Source organism: Drosophila subobscura, chromosome U (genome assembly GCF_008121235.1).
Source record: "Drosophila subobscura isolate 14011-0131.10 chromosome U, UCBerk_Dsub_1.0, whole genome shotgun sequence".
Classification (NCBI taxonomy): domain Eukaryota; kingdom Metazoa; phylum Arthropoda; class Insecta; order Diptera; family Drosophilidae; genus Drosophila; species Drosophila subobscura.
The window spans coordinates 22949383-22968529 of NC_048534.1; the positions used below are offsets into that span (position 1 = coordinate 22949383).

Genomic DNA, 19147 nt, shown 5'->3' on the forward strand with positions numbered 1-19147 from the left:
ACTGCGAGTGCGACTACGACTGCGACTTCGATTCAATTCCAGTCCGATGTCTGGAGTTTTCAAGATTTTTTAATTGAAATCTGCAATGGTCTGAGGCTGCCAACTAGTTTACGCATTTGAAAGTGCTGCCGGGGCCAGCCTGCGTTGTCCGCGTGGGGCACTCCGCGCGGCCTTTTTGCTGGGTAATTAAAAACTTGTCTTGCGATTTGATAACTTTTATTTCCAACGAGTTCTGTGAACACAAGCGGCATAGAGGGTACTTATGATGACTTAAGTAAGAGTAAAGTAGGGTACAAATTGAGAGAAATGATTCCTGATCGCTGGCAGAGAGATTTTTTGTACTCATTTTTGATCAGGCTTCAAATTATCTTTCAATAAATTCTGGAAATGTTAGGTCATTCCCCTCGCTGCTAAATGCATTTAATTACATTTCTAGATTTAATTTCTCTTCGCTAATTCATCAATTTAAAGCTGCTAATTTATGTCAACTTTTGTTTGTACTTTTTTATACATTTTTAAATGAACTTTCCTCAAGTTTTGCCGTGGAATATCTTCAAGAAATAACTAAAAAGGCATAGAAAGTTTCCTCAATCAATCGAGCAGAATTCTTGAACATCGTCAACCTGCTAGAGTATTCCATCTTCCATCCAGACCCAACAGCATTCCTTTCACATTGCGTTGCTTAGTCGGTCAACGCGGCGCATGCGCAACATTTGTCATTATGCGTTCAATGGGGGGAGACTCGTTGGAGTGTCTGCTGCTTGGCTTGAGGAGGATGTGCAGCTGAGTGATTAATGTGTGTGGTTAATGCATTCAGCAGCCAGCAGCCCGGCAACTCGGCACTCGCGGAGCATTCCTGCAGCCCTCATCGATGGGGATTGGGGATCCGATGCCAAATGATTCCAGTTTATTAAACTGGTTTAAATGCAAAACGAGCCAAACGCCCCTCGGCTAATCCGCAAACCAAACACACACACGCAAAACGCTAAGAGTCTGGGCCCAAAAGCGAAACGCACTTTGAAGATTGGTAACAGATTGCACAACCTCTGGCTGCAGCGACTATTCCCGATTGAAACTCCAACTTCCAGTAAGGCGGCCATGACGTGACATCCTGGCACTGGCTGCTGGCTGCTGGCTCTGCGTGGAGTAACTTAATATTCAGCCAAGTGATTGGCCTGCAACTCCCTAGCCTTTGGCTTGCAGTTTATACAAAAAAAAGTGAGTTTACGCAAAGGATTTTAATTAAAACAAAATCTAATTTCCGTTTCTGCAAAACACAGAAATAATCTTGCCATTTCATACGATTCGCGGCGCAGTCTCTGATGCAATCATCAGCCCAAAAGCGAGTCAGACTTTGGAGTCTGCATTGACACAGTTTTCGCTGCAGCCGCCTGCGCCTTTCCAGGGGAAATATTTATAGAGCGCGTAGCCAGACCAAAGGCGCGGTGCGTGAGTCGTTCAATCAATGCAATTCATTCATTGAGCTCGAAGTGGCCAACAGCACGCAACGACAGCAACAGCAACAGCCTGCCGCTGGCCCAGTGCCTTTCCACTCAGTGGCCTAGTCATGGTCCGCGAGGGATTCCAGAGCAAACTTCAGCCCCTGCCCTGTGTCTTTGGCTGTGCCAACTGTCACCCTCTGGCTCTGCCACTCTCCACTCTTTGCTGTCTTTTGGGGCAACGGAAAAACCCCTTGGCTTGGCACACGCGCTGCCAAAATGCGTTTTTCCTGTATGCAAAAAAATGCACAAAAAAGTTGCGTTTGGGCTGGAGCTTTATTGATTTATTGTGGAGCATAGAGAGCATAATTTATTACAAATCTATTTGTGCGTTTGAGCAACCAGTTTCAGGAGGAAAGGTTTGTGCGTGACAAAAGATTTTTGTTGCAAAAGGAAGGAGCGAAGGGGAAGACTAAATACACACAAAAGACTTGGGCATCGAGCGGGGTTTGCTCGGAAACAAAAAGGACACATAAATCCATCAAAACTCTCTCTCCCTGTTAATACTTTCCCACACTTTGTGCTCACATTTGATCTCCCGCGCATTGTGGCACATGTTTTATTATTATCTGCCGCAGTTAATGACTTAATTAAACGCCTTTTATGTAAACAACAAAGGCAAGTGGCAGCAATAGTAAAACGGGGAAAAAAGCAGCAAAAAGGCAGCCAGAAACTGCCACCAAAGCAACGCCCACGCGGAGCAGCAGCAGCAGCAACAATGACCACACGCCACTTGGCCAACAACTGCAAGCCACACAACGTTTTAGGCAGGGACTCTGGGTTTATGTATACCCTACAAGAGGGTAACAGGCATGCCACAAGAACTGCAAGAGACAAATTATATATTGAGCACAAAAACTCAAGCAAGAATTGGTCAGAAAATACAAAAATGAATTCCATTTCCTGCTCCACTCAAAAGCTAAGCAAAAATCAAACAAAATGCGAAGTGTGCTTAAAACTTCCACACAACAGCAGCTGAAGCTGAAGCTGCAGCTATTTCCACGCTTTACGGCCGTTGTGGCACTGTGCTGGTGGCGACTCCAAAAGTTGATAAGTATCATTAGGCCGACGCCCGCCTGGGTCTGGCTTTTGTTTGTGCGCCCAGGAAGATTGATGCAGGAGGGCCGTGCCGAAGTGCTAATGGGAGGAACGAATATTAAATATCCAATTAAATGCAACGATATCATTTAATTGGTTCACAGATTGTGCGGGTAGAGATGTTTGCCTTTTTGGTGCGGCTAATTAGGTTGTGACCACCGCCTTGGGCAACGATCGATGCATGAAATATCACGGCAATTACAGTAGCCGCTGCAGCCCCAGCGATCCAACGATCCAACGAGCGGCAACCAGTTGTTGCACCGCAAATTAAATCAATTAAATAGGAAACGGCCAGCGAGTAGCTCCCATGATGTGTGGATACTCTTTTGTTACTCAGGCACCGCTGGAAATCTGCAGAGTATTTGTTGCCCAGCAGCAGACAGACAACCGCCTAGCGTTGAGTGATTTTTGTTCAATTATGTTTACGACTTTAACTTCGCATTAAACATTTATCGCATTGATTGAGCTGTTATATGATGTCACACGAGCAATTATTCGTTTCTTACTCCCTCCATTCCAGATGCCACATCATCGACAGGCTGTCCTGGGCCTGCTGCTGCTCTCCCTTGCGCTGCAGCTGCAGTCCATCCAAGCGGATGTCGGCTACCACTACGACAGACCCTCGCATCAGTCGGCACCGTCTGCTCCGTCGGCACCTGGCGCCATCTACTCGGGTCATCAGTTTGGCGCCTTGCCCACGATCCATCCGCTGCCACCGCTACCGGCGCTGCCGCCGCTACCCACCGCTAGAGTGCCGCTACCCAGGATTCGACCCACTGCGCCCGCTGGCAGCATTGTGAGCCACTACCTGCCGCCGAAACCTGCGGGACCCATTGTCTCCACCTACCTGCCGCCGCCTGTGGCGTCGCCCATCTCCTCCATCAGCTTTCATGGCCAGGCACCCACTCTGAGGCCCGTCTACGGTGCACCCGGCTTCGGTTACGCGCAGCCTCTGGCACCCACCGCTGCCACGCCCATCGTGGTGCCCAGTGGGCCGGGACAAGTGCCTGCGGGAGGACCTCTGCGCATTCCCTTCGGCAAGCAGGCATTGATCTCGCCCGGGGAGTCCTACGTGGCCAATGGCAGGCAGCTCAAGCAGTACGCCGTCATTGAGATCATCGACAACGACATCGACGAGTCCCCGGCTCCGTTTCTGTCCAGCTCCAGCTTCTTCGATCGCTATGGAGCACACTTGGGTGCAGCCTCCGCTTCCAGCAATGGCATTCAACTGGACTCGCGTGCCAACTCCTTGCTGCTCGAACAGCAATCCCTCTCCATCCAGCCGCGCTCCCAGGGTCAGGGCCAGGGCCAGGGCCAGGGAGATGCCATCGCACTGGGTTCCGGGGGACTGGGCTTCGTGCGCCTGGCCAATGGCAATGTGTACTTGGGCTCCGGCTCCTTGGGCTACATCAGCGGCCAGCAGCGCGTGGCCTCTGTGCTGGATGCCCGCACTCGATCCGAGACCACGCCCGACGCCCTGCACTTTGGCCACGGTCCGTTGGGGGGAGCAGGGAACTTCCTGAGGTTCAAGTAGAGGCTGTTGAGGGTTCCCTATTCCCTTATAACACACACACACGCACTCACATATATATAATTTTATGTGTATCTTATTGTAAATATGTAAAGTTCGCTCTCTTCGTTTAGATTGTAAGATTGCCGAAGTTATTTGAGATTCTTGTACATTTTCCTATGCAAAACATCGAAACTTGATCAAATAAACACACATCTATTTTTAATAATGATTTATGGGGTGTACCCATTATTATTTTCTTGGAAGAACGCCTTAAGTTTTATTTGTTTTAAATTTTAATATTTGCGCGGTGATTTGGTTTATAGCAGCCAGCTTTCTAGTGTATGCACACGTCGGTAGTTCAAAAAGTAGCCGCCTTGAGCTGTGTGGGCGCCACTAAATCCGCAGATTTTGCACGGCGAAAGGTACATGTAGGATGTAGATTGGGATGTCGAGTTAATATAGCGGCAAGCGTACTAAAAATTGTTCTACATCTGTCATCTACGTACATATGTAGTAGACATCACTTCTACATCTGAATTGGGTGGCGGCCATTTATTCTGGCCATAAAAATCATCCAATCTGATCCCAATTCGGTGATCTAATATAAATGGTCATTATCTAAAGGAATTTTGGGTTTCTCGTATCTTCAAAACGTAATGCTCTGAGCACTAGGCGACAAACAAGACGGAAAGGAATGGTCAGAAAAGTCTACCGGGTATAGTTATTTCTAGTAATACACTGAGTATTTTCTCGTTTGCTTTAAAATCAGATTGCATTTGTTTGCTAAATTGAAAAACAAACAAAACTGTGTTGGTGTGGCTCCATAATTATTCATACGCAATTTTATAATGCGATTGGAACGTGCCGGCTAGTTTGGGAAGCTTTGCGAGATCTCCGGATCGTGTTGGGTTCTGTGTGTGGTGGAGCGGGAAGGGGTCGAAACATGTGCGACCGGCAAAGGCAGCGCAGGGTAGGGCAGGGCTCTCCAACGAGTCTTTTTGCTAAATGCGCAGTTCTACAAGATCTATTTTTTGTGCGCCTTTTTGCTGGTTTGCTTTTATATGTACATACACACTCGAATACATTTATTATATTCACATTCAAGTTGATCTCGGGCTGTTTGAATAGTCTAGAACTGGGCCACGCGCTGCTACCCCACAGTTGGGGGCCAAAATGCCGGCCGGTTTTTCCATCTCTCTGTGCTGCTGCTCTATCTTTTTCTCTTACTCTAACATTCAGTTCAATAAACTGCCAAAATTTCAACGCAGACTCAAGGTGAATCAATCGGAACAGCCCTCCAAGGTGAAGTGGAAAGTGGCAAACAAACGCATAACCGCCAGCTCTCAAGGTTCATTTGCTGATAAAGAAAGTAATTGTTTGGCTTATATGATTTTTGATTTGATTTTTTATTGCATTGCATTTCACTTAGGAGCTAGAGATTAAACAGATACAAAGTCAATATGACTGAATCAACGAAACGAAACTGAACGATCGCAAAGTGCTGCTAGGCTTAAGGACTAAGATGGGCTAATGGATTCAGGTTTGAGTTTTGTTAACTGATGACGGACGCTCTCTAAGATTATAAGATCAGTGTCTGGGCAAACGTAAGAACTAAATGATTTTGGCAGTTGCTGCTTGATTGGAATTGAGGCCCCAGCGCTGATCGGGTTACAGCTCCAGCTGGAACTGCTCCTGATCCTCGATCTTCAGCGATTGGGTCTTCTTCACCAGCTCCGTGGGCACGGGCACACACTTTCTGAACGGGGTGCGTGGAGTGCCGCGCATCAGGCAGCTGGGAATATTGCTGGGCGGCGTCTGGCTCAGGGGGGAAGCACGCAGATTCTTCATGAAAGCACGCTCATAGATCAGTTTGGTGCCTGGAAACATGCACAGAATGGAAATTCATTGTTTAGTCAAAGGTTTAGTCCTCTGTGCCCATTGCATCAGCTTCAAAGTTCCGAGCGATAACAATGGCTGCGGCTGAGCAAACATTTCTGGCGTGCAATGTTGATAGTGAGTCAGTCGGAAGTCCAGGCGCACATGTGCGTGTCTTATCTGCCCGACTGATTCACTTCAGACGCAAAGTTTCATCAGCCAAAAACCCGAAATTAACTCACCTCCGGGCGTGGTGGAGTACAGGGTACCGCCGGGCGTCGAGGAGTACACCTCGGGCATCTGGATGGGATCGGTGATGACGATCTTCTTGGTCTTAACGGCCATCATGGGCAGGGCGTGGGAAACGGCTTGACGAGCGGTGGGTGATGCAGACATCTTTGATTGACTTTTGTTTTGTTGCTGGTTCTTGGTATTTGGAAAAACTTTCCGCTTGGCTTGTAAGCACTTTTGATTATTTTACTGCTTTTGTCGTCGTTTCTTCTACGACTCTTGTTTATTGTTTACACAAATTGCGTTGTATGGCGGTTTGTGTTGTGTTGGCTTATCAGCTGTCTCTCCCGCTCTGCTGCTGCTGCTGCTGCTTGTCCGTTAGGTTGGGGCCGAATGCTTGTCACACCGCTGCTGTCCGCTGCTATATATACTACGGCGCTCTGCTGGCGACCTCTGCCGGCTCTCTCCGGCGCCACTCTCTCTCTTCTCTTGTCATTGTTTTGGTGCGCTCTCTCGCTCGCGTGATGTTTTTGCTGCCCGCCGCATTTCTGCGTATTATGACAATATTCCAAGTCGCTTGTTGCTGTTGTTGTTGTTGCCTGCTTATTCTAATGAATCGGTTTGATACCCTTTGCAGAGAGGGGTGTGACGAATTGGTGTAGACTTTTGCTGTCTAGATGAGGAAGCATTCGATCACTTCACTTTATAGTAAATACTTTCATTGAAACCATCTGCCGGAAAACAACCATTTTTCAATAAACAATTTTTTGGTGGAAAAGTGAATCTCTTTATGACTATAATCCGAACAAAAGAGCTGGGGGAATATGTGCATTAAATAAATAAATAAATAAAGGGTATCGCAGGCTTCGCATCCGCCAATTGCTTGTATTCCTTTCTTGGGGTTGTTTTTGTTTTAGTCTGCTGCACACCTCAGACGGTTCTGGCAAAAGCAAGACAGAGACAGAGATATAAAGAGCGATCGAGAGAGACCGTTAGAGTGGACTGGGGTGGCCTGCTGCCTGCTGCCCGCTGCCCGCTGCCTTTTGCCTTGGGCTTTCTGTTTATCTTTAGCCATTTGTTATTGTTTAATGCACGGCAATATTATTGGTAAACAAGTTAGTAAGAAATACCTAAATGAACAAACAGCAGATTCGTATCGCATCGAATCGGTTTAACATCTCATGCATAAGGGGGGGTTCCGTTACCAAAAACTCTATTATCTATGCCCAAGAGAAGAGTATGACTCAGATTTCATCATCCATGCGAGTGGGTGATGCACCCCAGACAAATCAGTTGGTTTCTTGGCATGATAGCTGAGTGATTCCTTCGCATTTCGGGAAGTGCTCGGCCAATCTATAACTAATTAACATAATGGCACGTTTGCCGGCTACCGCTGACGTGTAGAGCATATCAATAAAATTAATTAGCAAGTGGCACGAGCTGTGGGGGCGTTTGTTGATGTTGACAAAATTCGAAATGTTGAACGGACGCATGTAAAATAGTGTCAAAGGAGCTCAACTCTGATGCTTACGTAGCTGGCGCCCACTATGCTACGTAATTCGAATTGTTGGCCAACGTCCATGGCAGTGGGCAATGTAAAGCTGCCACGTGTATTGGGATCTGATCTGCACAACAATGTGGGACAATCATTGGCGCCGACGTAGTGGATTGAAGGTCAGCAGCAAAGTGTGCGGAAATTTATGATGTCCCAAAGAATTCTGCTTAAATTGGAGAAAGACCTTGGCGTGGAAAAACACTGGGACGAAACGTGTGTGATCATTATTTTTGGCAGTTTTTATAGAAGCAGATATTGAAGGGGATTTGGGATGGTAGAATAGAATCATTGGGAGAGCTTCTTTAGAGGTCTAAAATCAACGTAAAGAGCCAAGGGTTGTGTTCCATGATTAGCCAGCCTCAATGGTAAATTCCAATCATAAAAATACCTTTTGATAAATGGGATATTTTATGGGATGTTTGCTCTGTAATTGGTGCACCAACAAGTGCCAAATGCAAACGACTTTATGTGGGACTTTTATCATGACCCAAATACACTAATTTCTGGCAACGGGTGCCTAGGTAGGGGGCGGCACTGAGAGACACGAAAATCTATGTAAGCTAAGTGCTGACTGACTGACCCCCACAGAACCTAACCGTAAACAACATTTTGGGCATATGGAAACCAGAACACACGGGATTCCGCTGGTATTATGATGTGTCATCCCGCACGTAGTCCACAGCATAGAAACCTGCCCTACGTGCGTGTGCCGAGTCTCCAAATGTTTCAAGAGAGAGAAAACACACCACTCACCTCACCCATTAGGGTCTCTTATCAACCCTCCTAATGTACTCATGACAACTGGTTCTTGGATTTCGATTTCGCTTTCGGTTTCAGTTGTACCTGCGCATCCAAAGGAGAGAGAGGGAGATTCCTAGACATTTTCTTATTGCGTTGCAGCCAAGTGAAAATGCGTCTTTGAGACATTTTCTGGGAGTGCTGCGGACCGGTCTAGCCGGCAAACACCGAAATTTGTGTATTGTTGTTTACGGCTCATGGGGATTATTCTCGGTGTAGAATTTGCTGATGAAATTGCAGCAAGCGGTTGCGTGGGCTCTCGGATCTATTTCTAAACGAGGCAAAGATAGTTGTGAATGAGAGACGAGACGAGGCCCGAAATTTAATTCAATGCGAATACAGCGAATGCGAAGAAAAGCGAAACCGAAATCGAATGAAAATATCAACAGCCTCTGAAAGTTTCAGCTGATTTTAGATCGAAGTTTGGTTACTCTGAGAAATAAAATAATGATTATGGGAGAGAAGGAAATTGTATCCGTAAATGCCATAAATGGTAAGGGAATTCTTTGCCATAAAACAGCTATAAAATGTTCTCAATACATTATCTAATTTATTCCCATTACTTACCCACCTTCAAATACTTCCTTTAGCCCATAAGCTTCGATAAGAAAGTGTACGAACAAAACAAGCAGCACATCCCCCAATTTTTGTTGACGTCGATGACCCACATTCAGTAGCCGCTGCCGAGCCGTTGGCCAAAAAAAAATCAAATCATTCATTTGACTTTGTTTATGCAAAATATGAAAAATATACGCAGGACGGCGCAGGGCAGAAGGAGGGAAAAGTACACCAAAACAGCAAAAAATATCTACATCCATTAAGTCCATAAATTAGCATGTGCCCCGAGCACATGGTCTGCCTACGAGATAAGCGCACAGCAGACCACAGACTGCAGCGATAAGGCTGCAGCCGCAGCAGATCGAATCGAGACTGCTTGACGGCTAAGTCATTGCCAGTTGCCATTAGGGGAGGTGGTTCATCCCTTGTGCTCTTGGCGTCGCGTAATTTGCGTCTTGCATTACATCAGCTAAACAGCACACGATGCCCTGCCCGATTACTTCTGGGATCTTCCATTGGTTACCCCCCACACCACCCTTCCCTAACCAACAACTTTCGGCAGTGCCAAAAAAACAGTTCAATAGCCTGTGATAAGGCTTTTGGGCAGAGCTCCAGGCGGAGAAATGTGGCATAGATGGTGGAGAGTCGCCATAAAAATACACCCTTTGGGGATTTTTTTGTTTAGATTTTTAGAACTTATACAAATAGCGGGGAGGCCGGCTAGAGATGTCTTTCAGGTCTACCCATGGTCCATGGCTGTTTGGGAAGCTTTGGTTCTGCTTCTGCCATGACTTTGGATGGATTGTTGCCTCGTGGCTTGCTCATTAGTGACTTCTACGATGAAGGGGACTCTCAGGTCTTCGTTCGGCATGTACCATTCAGCTCCAGAGTTCCTGCAACCAATCCTGATTGCAAGGGTATCAACAGGATGTATAAGAGCGTCTAAAAGTACAAAAACTGCGTGGCACTCCGCCCATTCGTTTCCGATGCGATTGCCACAACTCTCATCTGAGATCCCTCTCTCCATTCAGATCTTTCATTCACGCTCCCTTCGCGCCGTACATCAATAATGCAGGGGCCTAAAGCAGTTGGCAACAGAATAAAATAATGGAAAAAGTGGAATTTATTTTAGAGACTGGAGAAGGAAAGGAAAACCTTCGCAACGAGCATTGAACTAGGGCTGGGCTGGCGCGAGTTCCTCGAACTTGTTGAGGCAAGCGGTGTACATATATGTATACATAAATGTACATAAATATGTACATGGGTACATCTGCTTGAGGCTGTTGACAATGGCTGGAAAAAGCTGCTACACTCCCTCGAAGAACTTGTCCAGCAGCTCGTTGTTGACGTAGCCGATCTCCCACTTCTGGCGATCGTTCGCCGGATCACACTCGTTGGTGTACACCGCCGCCTGGCCCTCCTGGCCCTCCTCCGCCTGCTCCACCATGGCCTCCAGGCAGCGGCGCCCGTGGGGGGCATGCACCAGCCACTTGTGCGCGCGGTCGTAGTGCCAGAACTGGTTGCCGCCCTGGTTGTGGCAGCTCCACAGCCAGACCGTGGCATTCGCCTGCTGGTCCTGCACGTCCAGGCAGTTGGACGCCCCGTTGTGCCGCAGCTCGCGGTCGGGCGTGAGCAGCCAGAACTGATTGTTCTGCGGGTGGGTGCGGTTCTCCGCGCAGCTGTACAGCCCCACGGCGTTGTGGGCGCCCTGGTTCAGGGTGTCGATGCAGTGGGAGGCGAAGGCCACGCTCTGTATGGCGCCCGAGGCATAGTTGGGCGGCTCCACGGGCGGGAACTTCCGGAGGAAGTCCGGGGCCACCTCCTTCATGTACCAGTCGAAGGACCTGCACTGCAGGCGCTCGCGAATGGCGCGCTGCCGCGTGAGATCCCCGGCATCGATGTTGTCGTAGGTCTGCGGGTCCCGCGTGTAGACAAACTCCTTGTACTCGTCCATCCAGACCTCGGCCACGCGCTTGTGGTTCTTCAAGTAAAGGAAATGTGAGAGGAAGCTCAAGGTTCGAGGCTTAGTGGCTCACCCTGCCCACAAAGTTGTAGTCTCTGGGATTGGGTCTGGGGTCCATGGGTCCGCGGAATATGTGCGCCACGCGGGAGCAGGGCACGTCCAGCAGCATGCCGCCGCACATCCAGATCTTGAAGCTCAGCTCGTACTGCTCCCCGCCCCAGATGTCCAGCTGCTCGTCGTAGCCGCCCAGCTCCCAGAAGAAGTCGCTTCTGATGGCAAACAGGCCGCCCATCATCACAGGATCGCGGTAGGGCTGCGACTTGTCCACACTGTCCTCGGGCAGCACGGGCAGCTGCTTGTAGAAGAAGCGCCAGTCGAAGCCGCCGCGGGAGCCCTCCTGGTAGCCGCCGTTGTAGGCGAAGTTGCTGTGGTCGATGATGTCCACAATGGGGCACGTGGAGACCTTTGGGTTGATGGCGATGGGCTCGATGAGGGGTGGAAGCTGCAAGTTCCGAGTGGAAGTGGAAGTCAAAGAAGAGCCAACCAAAGCCATAGATAAAACCTACCCAATTGTAGTTCACTTCAATGTGCGAGTCGAAGAAGACCAACACCTCGCCGGTGGCCACTTTGGCGCCCTCGAGGCGTGCCCCAATGAGACCCTTGCGCTCCACATTCCTCACCACGGTCACCAGCTGGGGAAAGTGCAGGGAGACGTAGTCGTCCAGCTGCTGCTTGAGCGTCGCCCAGTCGCTGCCATCGTCCACGAGGACGATTTGCTTGAGCAGCTCCGCGGGCGTGCGGTTGATGACGCTGTAGACGGAGCGCAGCAGGGCGCTGAAGTGCTCGTTGTAGAAGATGAAGACCACGCTGATGTTCGGCAGCTTCGCCAGGTACTGGCGGGTCCTGCACCTGCAGGGAGGAGAGGGAAAAGTGAGCAGCTGGAGGGCCATCTTCTGTCTTCTACTCACTGCTCCAAGCGCACATCCGGCACGGAGCGATTGACGCTGATCCTGTCGGAGAGCAGACCATTGAAGCCGTTCCTCCGGTACATCTGCTGCTCCAGCTCCTTCTCGTCGGGATTCTCGATCTCCGCGGGCAGCCCATGCTCCCCCAGACCCGAGCGCCGCTTGTCCGCCTCCATGGCGGCATAGTCATGCCAATCCCTTCGCTCGCCCTCCACCTCGGGCAACCTGAAGCCTGTGTTCTGAGGCTGCTCCCTGGCCAGGCTGCGATCCTGGTACGGCGGACGAGCGGCACGACGCGTGGGTGGGATGTTGGCTGCGCGGAAAACGGGCGTTATGGGATCACCATTGGGATCGAGCTGCTCCTCCGAGTCGGTGCCAGTGCCGCCGGGTGCTATGCGCTTCTCCACAATCAGCGTGGTGAGCAGCGAGACGGCGGCAATGGACAGCAGCCAGAAAATCACTTTGCGAACGAGTCGCTTGACGTAGCGTTTCTTCAGGGCCATCGGGGATGCAGCGACGTCGTGCAGGTGGAAGTCTTCTTTGGAGACTGCTGGCACGAGCGCTGCGGAGTGATGCGGCGACTACATGGCAGTGCGTGGCAACGGCGGGCCCATTAGTGTAATTGCCACAGGGCAAGTGCAGATATCGTGCGATAAGGCGAGAGGCAAATTCGATTTTGGTCGAACATTTTGGGCAACATGCTTCTGCACTATCAATCAGCAGCTCGAACGCTGACTGGGTGACGTGTAAGACGTTTTTCACACACCGAAAACAAAGAAAAACAAAGAAAAAAAGAAAAGAAGAAAAAAATTGCATTCAAATTAGAGATAAGCGCGCGTCATGCTGCCGCCATCTGCTGGCAATAAGCATGAGTTACGCCCTATCGATATTCTACCTATCGATAAGCAGTTTATTTGTTGCAATTTGTAAATTTCATATAAGCAAATTGAGAAATTTGCGTTTTTTCAACGTGCTATTGGTACGAAAACGATTATCCATGTAACGATTGGTCCAGCCGATCTGCCAGCGCTGGCTCTTACTCTCGGGAAAGCAGTGATTGACGCGTATGAAGGCTTTTCCGCCGCCATCCATAAAGGCCTCCAGGCAGCGGTTCATTTGGTTGCTCTGCTGCAGCCACTTGCTGTGGCTGCTGTAGTACCACACCTGGCTGTCCCCCTTGTGGCAGTAGTCCAGCCACACGGTGGCATTGGGCGCCGCTCCACGCACCTGCAGGCACTGCAAGTTCCTCATGCAAACAATCTCCAGGTCACGCGTCAGCCGCCAGAACTGCGTGGCCCGTGGATGCGTCAGATTTGCGCTACACTTCCGCATGCCCACCGGCATTCGGCTGTGTTCGGTCCAAGCATCGATGCAGTGGCCGGCGAAGGCCACGCTCTGGATGGCGCCCGAGCCATAGGCCCCCAGCTGGCTCTCCTCCACGGGCGGGAACCGCTCGAGGAAGTCCGGGGCCACTTTGTGCAGAAACCAGTTGAAGCTCTTGCACTCGAGCTGCGCGCGGCGTTTCTTCTGTTGCGTGAGATTCCCGGCACTGAGCTGGTACTTGATGGGGTTCTGCGCGTACAAATAGTGTCTGTAGCCATCCATCCAGACCTCAGCCACGCGCTTGAAGTTCTAACAAACAAAAGGAGATGAAGAGAAGTTCAAAGAGAAATTTGGAACCTGCCTTACCCTGGCACTTTGATCTGTTTGCTCTTCATTGGCTGGCATGTCTATGTGCGCCACTCGGGAGCAGGGCACCTGCAGCAGCATGCCACCGCACATCCAAATCTTGAAGCTCAGCTCGAACTGCTCCCCGCCACCCGTGTCCAGCCCCTCATCGTGGCCGCCCAGCTCCAGGAAGTAGTTGTGGGAAATGGCAAACACCCTGCCATCCATCACAGGCGTGCGATAGGGCTGTGCGTCGCTCTTGTTGTCCTCCGGCAGCACCGGCAGCTGATTGTAGCTCAAGTGCCAATTGAAGCCACCGCGCCACAGCATGGGATCGCGCCTCTTGAAGGCAAAGTCCGTGGCATCGATTTTATCCAGAATGGGACTGGTGACGATTTTGTGGTGCAGGGCTATGGGCTCGAGCAAGGGAGGAAGCTGTGGAGAGGCTGGAACTGTTATACAGCCTGCCGGGGAATAGCTGCAGCAGCACCCACCCAATTGTAGACAACCTCAATGAGGGCGTCACAGAAGACGAGCACGCTGCCAGTGGCTGACTTGACACCCGCCACGCGGGCCACAGCCACGCCAGTCCTCACTGGTTGCCTTTTAATGATTACTTTTCTCCCCATATGCTGCTGTACATAACCCTCAAGCTTCTGTTTTAATTCCGTATCCGTACTCCCATCATCTACGAGTATAATCTCATGCAAAAGTTCGTGTGGCGTGCGATTGATGATGCTGTGAAGGGACCGCAGCAGCACACTCAGGTGCGTGTTGTGGAAGACCATGATGACGGTGACTGTGGGCAACTTTGCCAAGTACTTGCGGGAGTAGCACCTGTCGGGGATTGTTGGCAATAGACCTTCGAAAGGCGCCACTAATGCTGTTGCTACTCACCGAAAGGGTCGTGTGTCCGCGATGGAGCGATTCACTGATATTCTATCGGAGAGCAGCGCATTGTATCCATGTTCCTGCAGGGTGCCCGCATCCGTTTCGATAACTTTCGCGGACAACCCTTGCTCGCCCAGCCCAGACTTTGCATTATCCGCCTTCATGGCCCCACGATCGTGCCAGTCCCTGCGCGGACCGCCCTGCAGCGGTAAACCAAAATCAAATTTACGATCCACCTTGAGCACATCCAAATCCGCTTGGCTCATCACAAATATTTCGGAGTCCTCGCCGGCGATTGTTGTTTCAACAAACTCTTCTTGTGTGTGAATGCTCTTGCCCAACATTATGGTGGAGACCAGCGAGACCGTAATTATGGCCAGCAGCATGGCCACCAACTTTTTCAAATCCAGATTCCACATCTTGCTTGCAGCGGGCGAGCAACCGCGAATTTCGAATTGTGTCAATCAATATCCGGTATAAACGAATATCGAGGAAAAATTTGTGTGTTTGCTTGATGCACAAACGTTTTTTGTTGACTTACACAAGCTCTTTTGAGTATCTTCGTTAAAATGTTTGTTTTTCACAGCCTACTTGATTGTAATAAATACATAAATTAATTAATGGAAATAAGGGTATACAAAGGTCGGCTTGTTTACAGGCAATTAACGCAAACAGTCTTATGCTCATTTACTTTAAATTTGCCTTTTTAACTTTAAACCTTATTTTGCAATACAAGCAAGTCTTGAAAACTAGCCAATCTTCTGCACAATTGATTCATCAATCAGAAAAAATTAAAGTTTATGTGCTAAGCGCTCTAGCTAGCTGTTAATTATAAATGGAACATCAAAATCGAGTAAATGGTTTTTTCGCTGCAGTATATTTGCAGTATATTTTTAAAATGAGAAGGTATATTTCTGAGATTCAGGTCACACTGTTACGCACAATTTTTGCCGCCGGAACGCCGCGTGGAAAAAAAATATTATTTTTGTTTGAATTGTTTTAACCGAGCATCATGGACCTGAACGATGCTGTGCTCACCTGTGCGGTCAGCATACAGTGGGCCAACGCAGTGGGGATTACGGGCCGCAAGCTGGCCTATAAGACGGCCACCCTGCGCTTGGTTCGCAACGATGTCCGGGAGCTGTTCGTGGAGGTGACGCCGGAGAAGCTGAAGCCGCTGAAGTTCAAGCTGAAGGATCTGATGGTGCACAAGAAGTTCATGGCCGAGGGCAAGGCCACGTTCAACTTCAAAGCGGAGAACTGTGCCCTCTATCTCTCGAATGCCCCGCCAGGCACGCTGATGTTCTTCCTGCGCACAATTTTCATCAAGATGAATGGCGATGGTGGGGGGCAGCCGGACGAGGCCGCGATGCAGAAGAAGCTGAGGGAGCACCTGCTGTCGGGCAAGCCAAGTAGCTTTGAGGACGTGTCGCCAGTGACCACCGCGGAGATGTTGATGGCGCGCAAAAAGGCGGGACTTGTGCCCAAAGGAACGACCACCACGCCCTCGCCGCAGGGCGCCAAGAAGCGGCGCTTCGACGAGCTCAAGGATCAGGATCGAGAGAAGGGCACAGTGCCGGCAGCCAAGAAGCTGTACCAATCCTCACCACTGACCGGCACTGACGAATCGCTGCGCCTCAGCGAGGAGCAAATGGAAGTGCTGCGTGCCTGCACCACGGGCAAAAATGTCTTCTTCACGGGCTCTGCCGGCACCGGCAAGAGTTTCCTCTTGCGCCGCATCATCTCTGCACTGCCGCCGGATGGTACCATTGCGACTGCTTCGACGGGTGTGGCTGCCTGCCTCATTGGCGGCACTACGCTGCATGCGTTTGCGGGCATTGGCGGCGGAGATGCCACCATGCAGCGTTGCCTGGAGCTGGCCTCGCGCCCCGTCAGCGCCCAGACATGGCGCAAGTGCAAGCGGCTGATCATCGATGAGATCTCCATGGTGGATGGGCAGTTCTTTGAGGTAAGTGGAGCAGGTTAGGCCCCAAAATGAATTCCCCTTTAATCTTCTTGGTTTTTCTTTGCAGAAAATCGAGGCAGTGGCCCGGCACATTCGTCGCAATGATCGTCCCTTTGGTGGCATTCAGCTCATCCTTTGCGGTGACTTTCTGCAGCTGCCGCCCGTGATTCGAGGGGATTTTGGTGCGGCTCCGCCCCAGCAGCGTTTCTGCTTTCAGTCCAGCGCCTGGGAGACGTGCATCCAATGCGTTTACGAGCTGAAGCAGGTGCACCGACAGTCGGACCCGGAGTTTGTGCAGATTCTCAATCACTTGCGCATTGGTCATGTGAATGAAGCGATTACCACGCGGCTGGCGGCCACCTCCAGGCAGAAGATCGAGGGCAATGGCATCCTGGCCACGCAGCTCTGCTCCCACACGAATGACGCGAACTCCATCAATGAGTCGAAGCTGGAGAATCTCAAAGGGGACAAGGTGCTCTTCCGCGCAGACGACTCCGATGCGGGCATGACCAAGCAGCTGGATCAGCAGGTCCAGGCCCCATCCCAGCTCTATCTGAAGGTGAATGCGCAGGTGATGCTCCTGAAGAACATAAATATATCCAATGGCCTGGTGAATGGTGCACGCGGTGTGGTGGTGCGCATGGAAAAGGATCTGCCAGTGGTCAGGTTCAAGAACAATCAGGAGTACGTCTGCAAGCACGAGAAGTGGATCATCAAGACGGCCACCGGTGGCATGATCACGCGTCGCCAGGTGCCGCTGAAGCTCGCCTGGGCCTTCTCCATACACAAGAGCCAGGGCCTCACCCTCGACTGCGTGGAGATGTCGCTGTCGAAGGTCTTTGAAGCGGGTCAGGCCTATGTGGCGCTGTCCCGTGCCAAGTCGCTGCAGTCCGTACGCATTCTAGACTTCGATGCCAAGCAGGTGTGGGCCAATCCGCAGGTGCTGCAGTTCTACAAGGGCTTCCGGCGACGCCTCATGGACACCACAATGATACCGCTGGGACCCAAGAACAAGGACAAGCGGCCAGCCGATGCCAACAGCGCGCTGGCCAAGATCAAAAAGAGTTTGATGAGCAAACCCCTGGTTTCCATTAGCTGATTGCGGAATGGGAAGTCCATTTTTAGATGAATTTACTACTAAAGACTGCTTCACTTTTGGAGGCTTATTAACTAAACTTTAAGCATATTTTAGCGCAACTTTCTATGGCAATTTGAACACCCCTCCACACTGGGCTATTAAATGAACAAATTAGTATTAAGCCAAGCAACTGACATTAAAAATTAATCATATCTGCAATTAATAGACTAAAAAATACGCAGAAACCTCACACAAAGATTGTACCCTCAATTGAGGAGATGAAGAAATGATTTTGAAGCTCGAAACAGGAGCCACGTCAATGTCCATAAATTGAGAAATAATTCCACAATTAATAGACTCGCACATCAGCCTAGACGACGCCTTGTGTTTACCATTTCGGGGTTGTGTGTATTATATTTTGTAATCACGGATAATTGAACTAAACAAAAACCTCAGTTCCGTCTCGGAGAAGAATGAAAGGAAACCTAATGAGCGGCCTGCTCTTCGCCCTTCATGCCGCTGCCCACTGGGCCGTGACGTCGCTCCCAGATCAAACGATGCTTCTGCTTCATGTAGGCCGTCTTGGCATTGGCATAGCCACCCAAATCGCCATCTACAAAGGAAAACATTCAATCAGTTGGCTGTCCAGCAGCGAGTCCAGGACTTCCACTCACATTTAATGAACCAATTCTCGGTGGCCTTTTCGTACTGCTCGAGTATGGGCTTGCACTTGATCATGTGATCGGGCGCCTCGTACAGCGTGCAATCCTCGAATCGCTGGCGCAGAATGCTCACAATTTCGTTGTCCACCATGCGATCCCGACGGAACTGCTGGTCCGCCTCGAAGCGGCAGACGGCGTCGTCCGTGTAGCACTGATCGATGGTCGGCACGCGGTTGAAGCGCTGATGGTACCAGTTGTACTTCTCCTGGTTCGGTTCCACGATCGTCTCTGCAAGCAACAATTCAGAGGCAAACTTTAAGCCGTGTAAACAAAAACATTGGCCCACCGCCTTTGAGGTTATGTCATTATGTAATGGAAAAGTGTTTTGCCCAGTTTTTCCATTGCTCTTGCTATCTGGGTTAGTGTAGCTCCATCTGCAGTTGCTTTATATGTCAGTGAAGTGTCTGCCGAGTCGCGGACTTACCACGGAACCATGTAATGGGTCCATCGATGACATTCTGCACCGATTGGGCGAAGCTGGCCATGGGGCTTCGCGGCTCCGGCATTTTCTAGCTTCTGGTACTTCTGCAAAGACAAGGAACGCATATTACACTGTCAAATATCCTCTGTCATTGTGTTGTTTTCTTTAAATTTGCTTCAAAAACCTTATTTTTGCTTAAAAATATTCCAAATTTCGGTTCAAGTGTGACCGCAGGTGCTGCAAGCCAAAAATTCCAACTATCGGTTGATTTTGCAAAGTTATCCATTAACATACTAACTACATATTTTATGTACTTAACAATAGAGACACCTACCGGGATCTTTTA

The 19147-nt window shown here is 50.0% G+C and overlaps 6 protein-coding genes across 6 annotated transcripts; 2 read left to right on the forward strand and 4 right to left on the reverse strand.

Moving 5' to 3' along the window:
• The first annotated feature begins 3117 nt into the window (after positions 1 to 3117).
• On the forward strand, positions 3118 to 4336 carry LOC117902711. Its single transcript, XM_034814274.1, has one exon. The coding sequence runs from the start codon at positions 3118 to 3120 to the stop codon at positions 4129 to 4131; it is 1014 nt and encodes a 337-aa protein (XP_034670165.1). The 3' UTR covers positions 4132 to 4336.
• A 1319-nt stretch (positions 4337 to 5655) lies between these two features.
• On the reverse strand, positions 5656 to 6381 carry LOC117902713 (eukaryotic translation initiation factor 4E-binding protein 3). Its single transcript, XM_034814275.1, has 2 exons — positions 6228 to 6381; positions 5656 to 5987 (listed from the first exon to the last, which is right to left on the reverse strand). Exons 1-2 carry the CDS (start codon positions 6379 to 6381, stop codon positions 5779 to 5781), a joined length of 363 nt encoding a protein of 120 aa, XP_034670166.1. The 3' UTR covers positions 5656 to 5778.
• Positions 6382 to 10407: 4026 nt separating this feature from the next.
• Positions 10408 to 12775, reverse strand: LOC117902524 (N-acetylgalactosaminyltransferase 4). Its single transcript, XM_034813951.1, has 4 exons — positions 12059 to 12775; positions 11657 to 11999; positions 11164 to 11592; positions 10408 to 11108 (listed from the first exon to the last, which is right to left on the reverse strand). Exons 1-4 carry the CDS (start codon positions 12556 to 12558, stop codon positions 10434 to 10436), a joined length of 1947 nt encoding a protein of 648 aa, XP_034669842.1. The 5' UTR covers positions 12559 to 12775; the 3' UTR covers positions 10408 to 10433.
• A 167-nt stretch (positions 12776 to 12942) lies between these two features.
• LOC117902533 (N-acetylgalactosaminyltransferase 4-like) lies at positions 12943 to 15048 on the reverse strand. The gene is made up of 4 exons (XM_034813960.1): positions 14621 to 15048; positions 14218 to 14560; positions 13745 to 14158; positions 12943 to 13687 (listed from the first exon to the last, which is right to left on the reverse strand). Exons 1-4 carry the CDS (start codon positions 15031 to 15033, stop codon positions 12989 to 12991), a joined length of 1869 nt encoding a protein of 622 aa, XP_034669851.1. The 5' UTR covers positions 15034 to 15048; the 3' UTR covers positions 12943 to 12988.
• Positions 15049 to 15547: 499 nt separating this feature from the next.
• Positions 15548 to 18031, forward strand: LOC117902523 (ATP-dependent DNA helicase PIF1). Its single transcript, XM_034813950.1, has 2 exons — positions 15548 to 16583; positions 16648 to 18031. Exons 1-2 carry the CDS (start codon positions 15627 to 15629, stop codon positions 17677 to 17679), a joined length of 1989 nt encoding a protein of 662 aa, XP_034669841.1. The 5' UTR covers positions 15548 to 15626; the 3' UTR covers positions 17680 to 18031.
• Positions 18032 to 18039: 8 nt separating this feature from the next.
• LOC117902525 (NADH dehydrogenase [ubiquinone] 1 beta subcomplex subunit 10) lies at positions 18040 to 19083 on the reverse strand. Its single transcript, XM_034813952.1, has 4 exons — positions 18986 to 19083; positions 18805 to 18905; positions 18333 to 18608; positions 18040 to 18271 (listed from the first exon to the last, which is right to left on the reverse strand). The coding sequence occupies exons 2-4, from the start codon at positions 18884 to 18886 to the stop codon at positions 18144 to 18146; spliced, it is 486 nt and encodes a 161-aa protein (XP_034669843.1). The 5' UTR covers positions 18887 to 18905; positions 18986 to 19083; the 3' UTR covers positions 18040 to 18143.
• Positions 19084 to 19147: the final 64 nt, after the last annotated feature.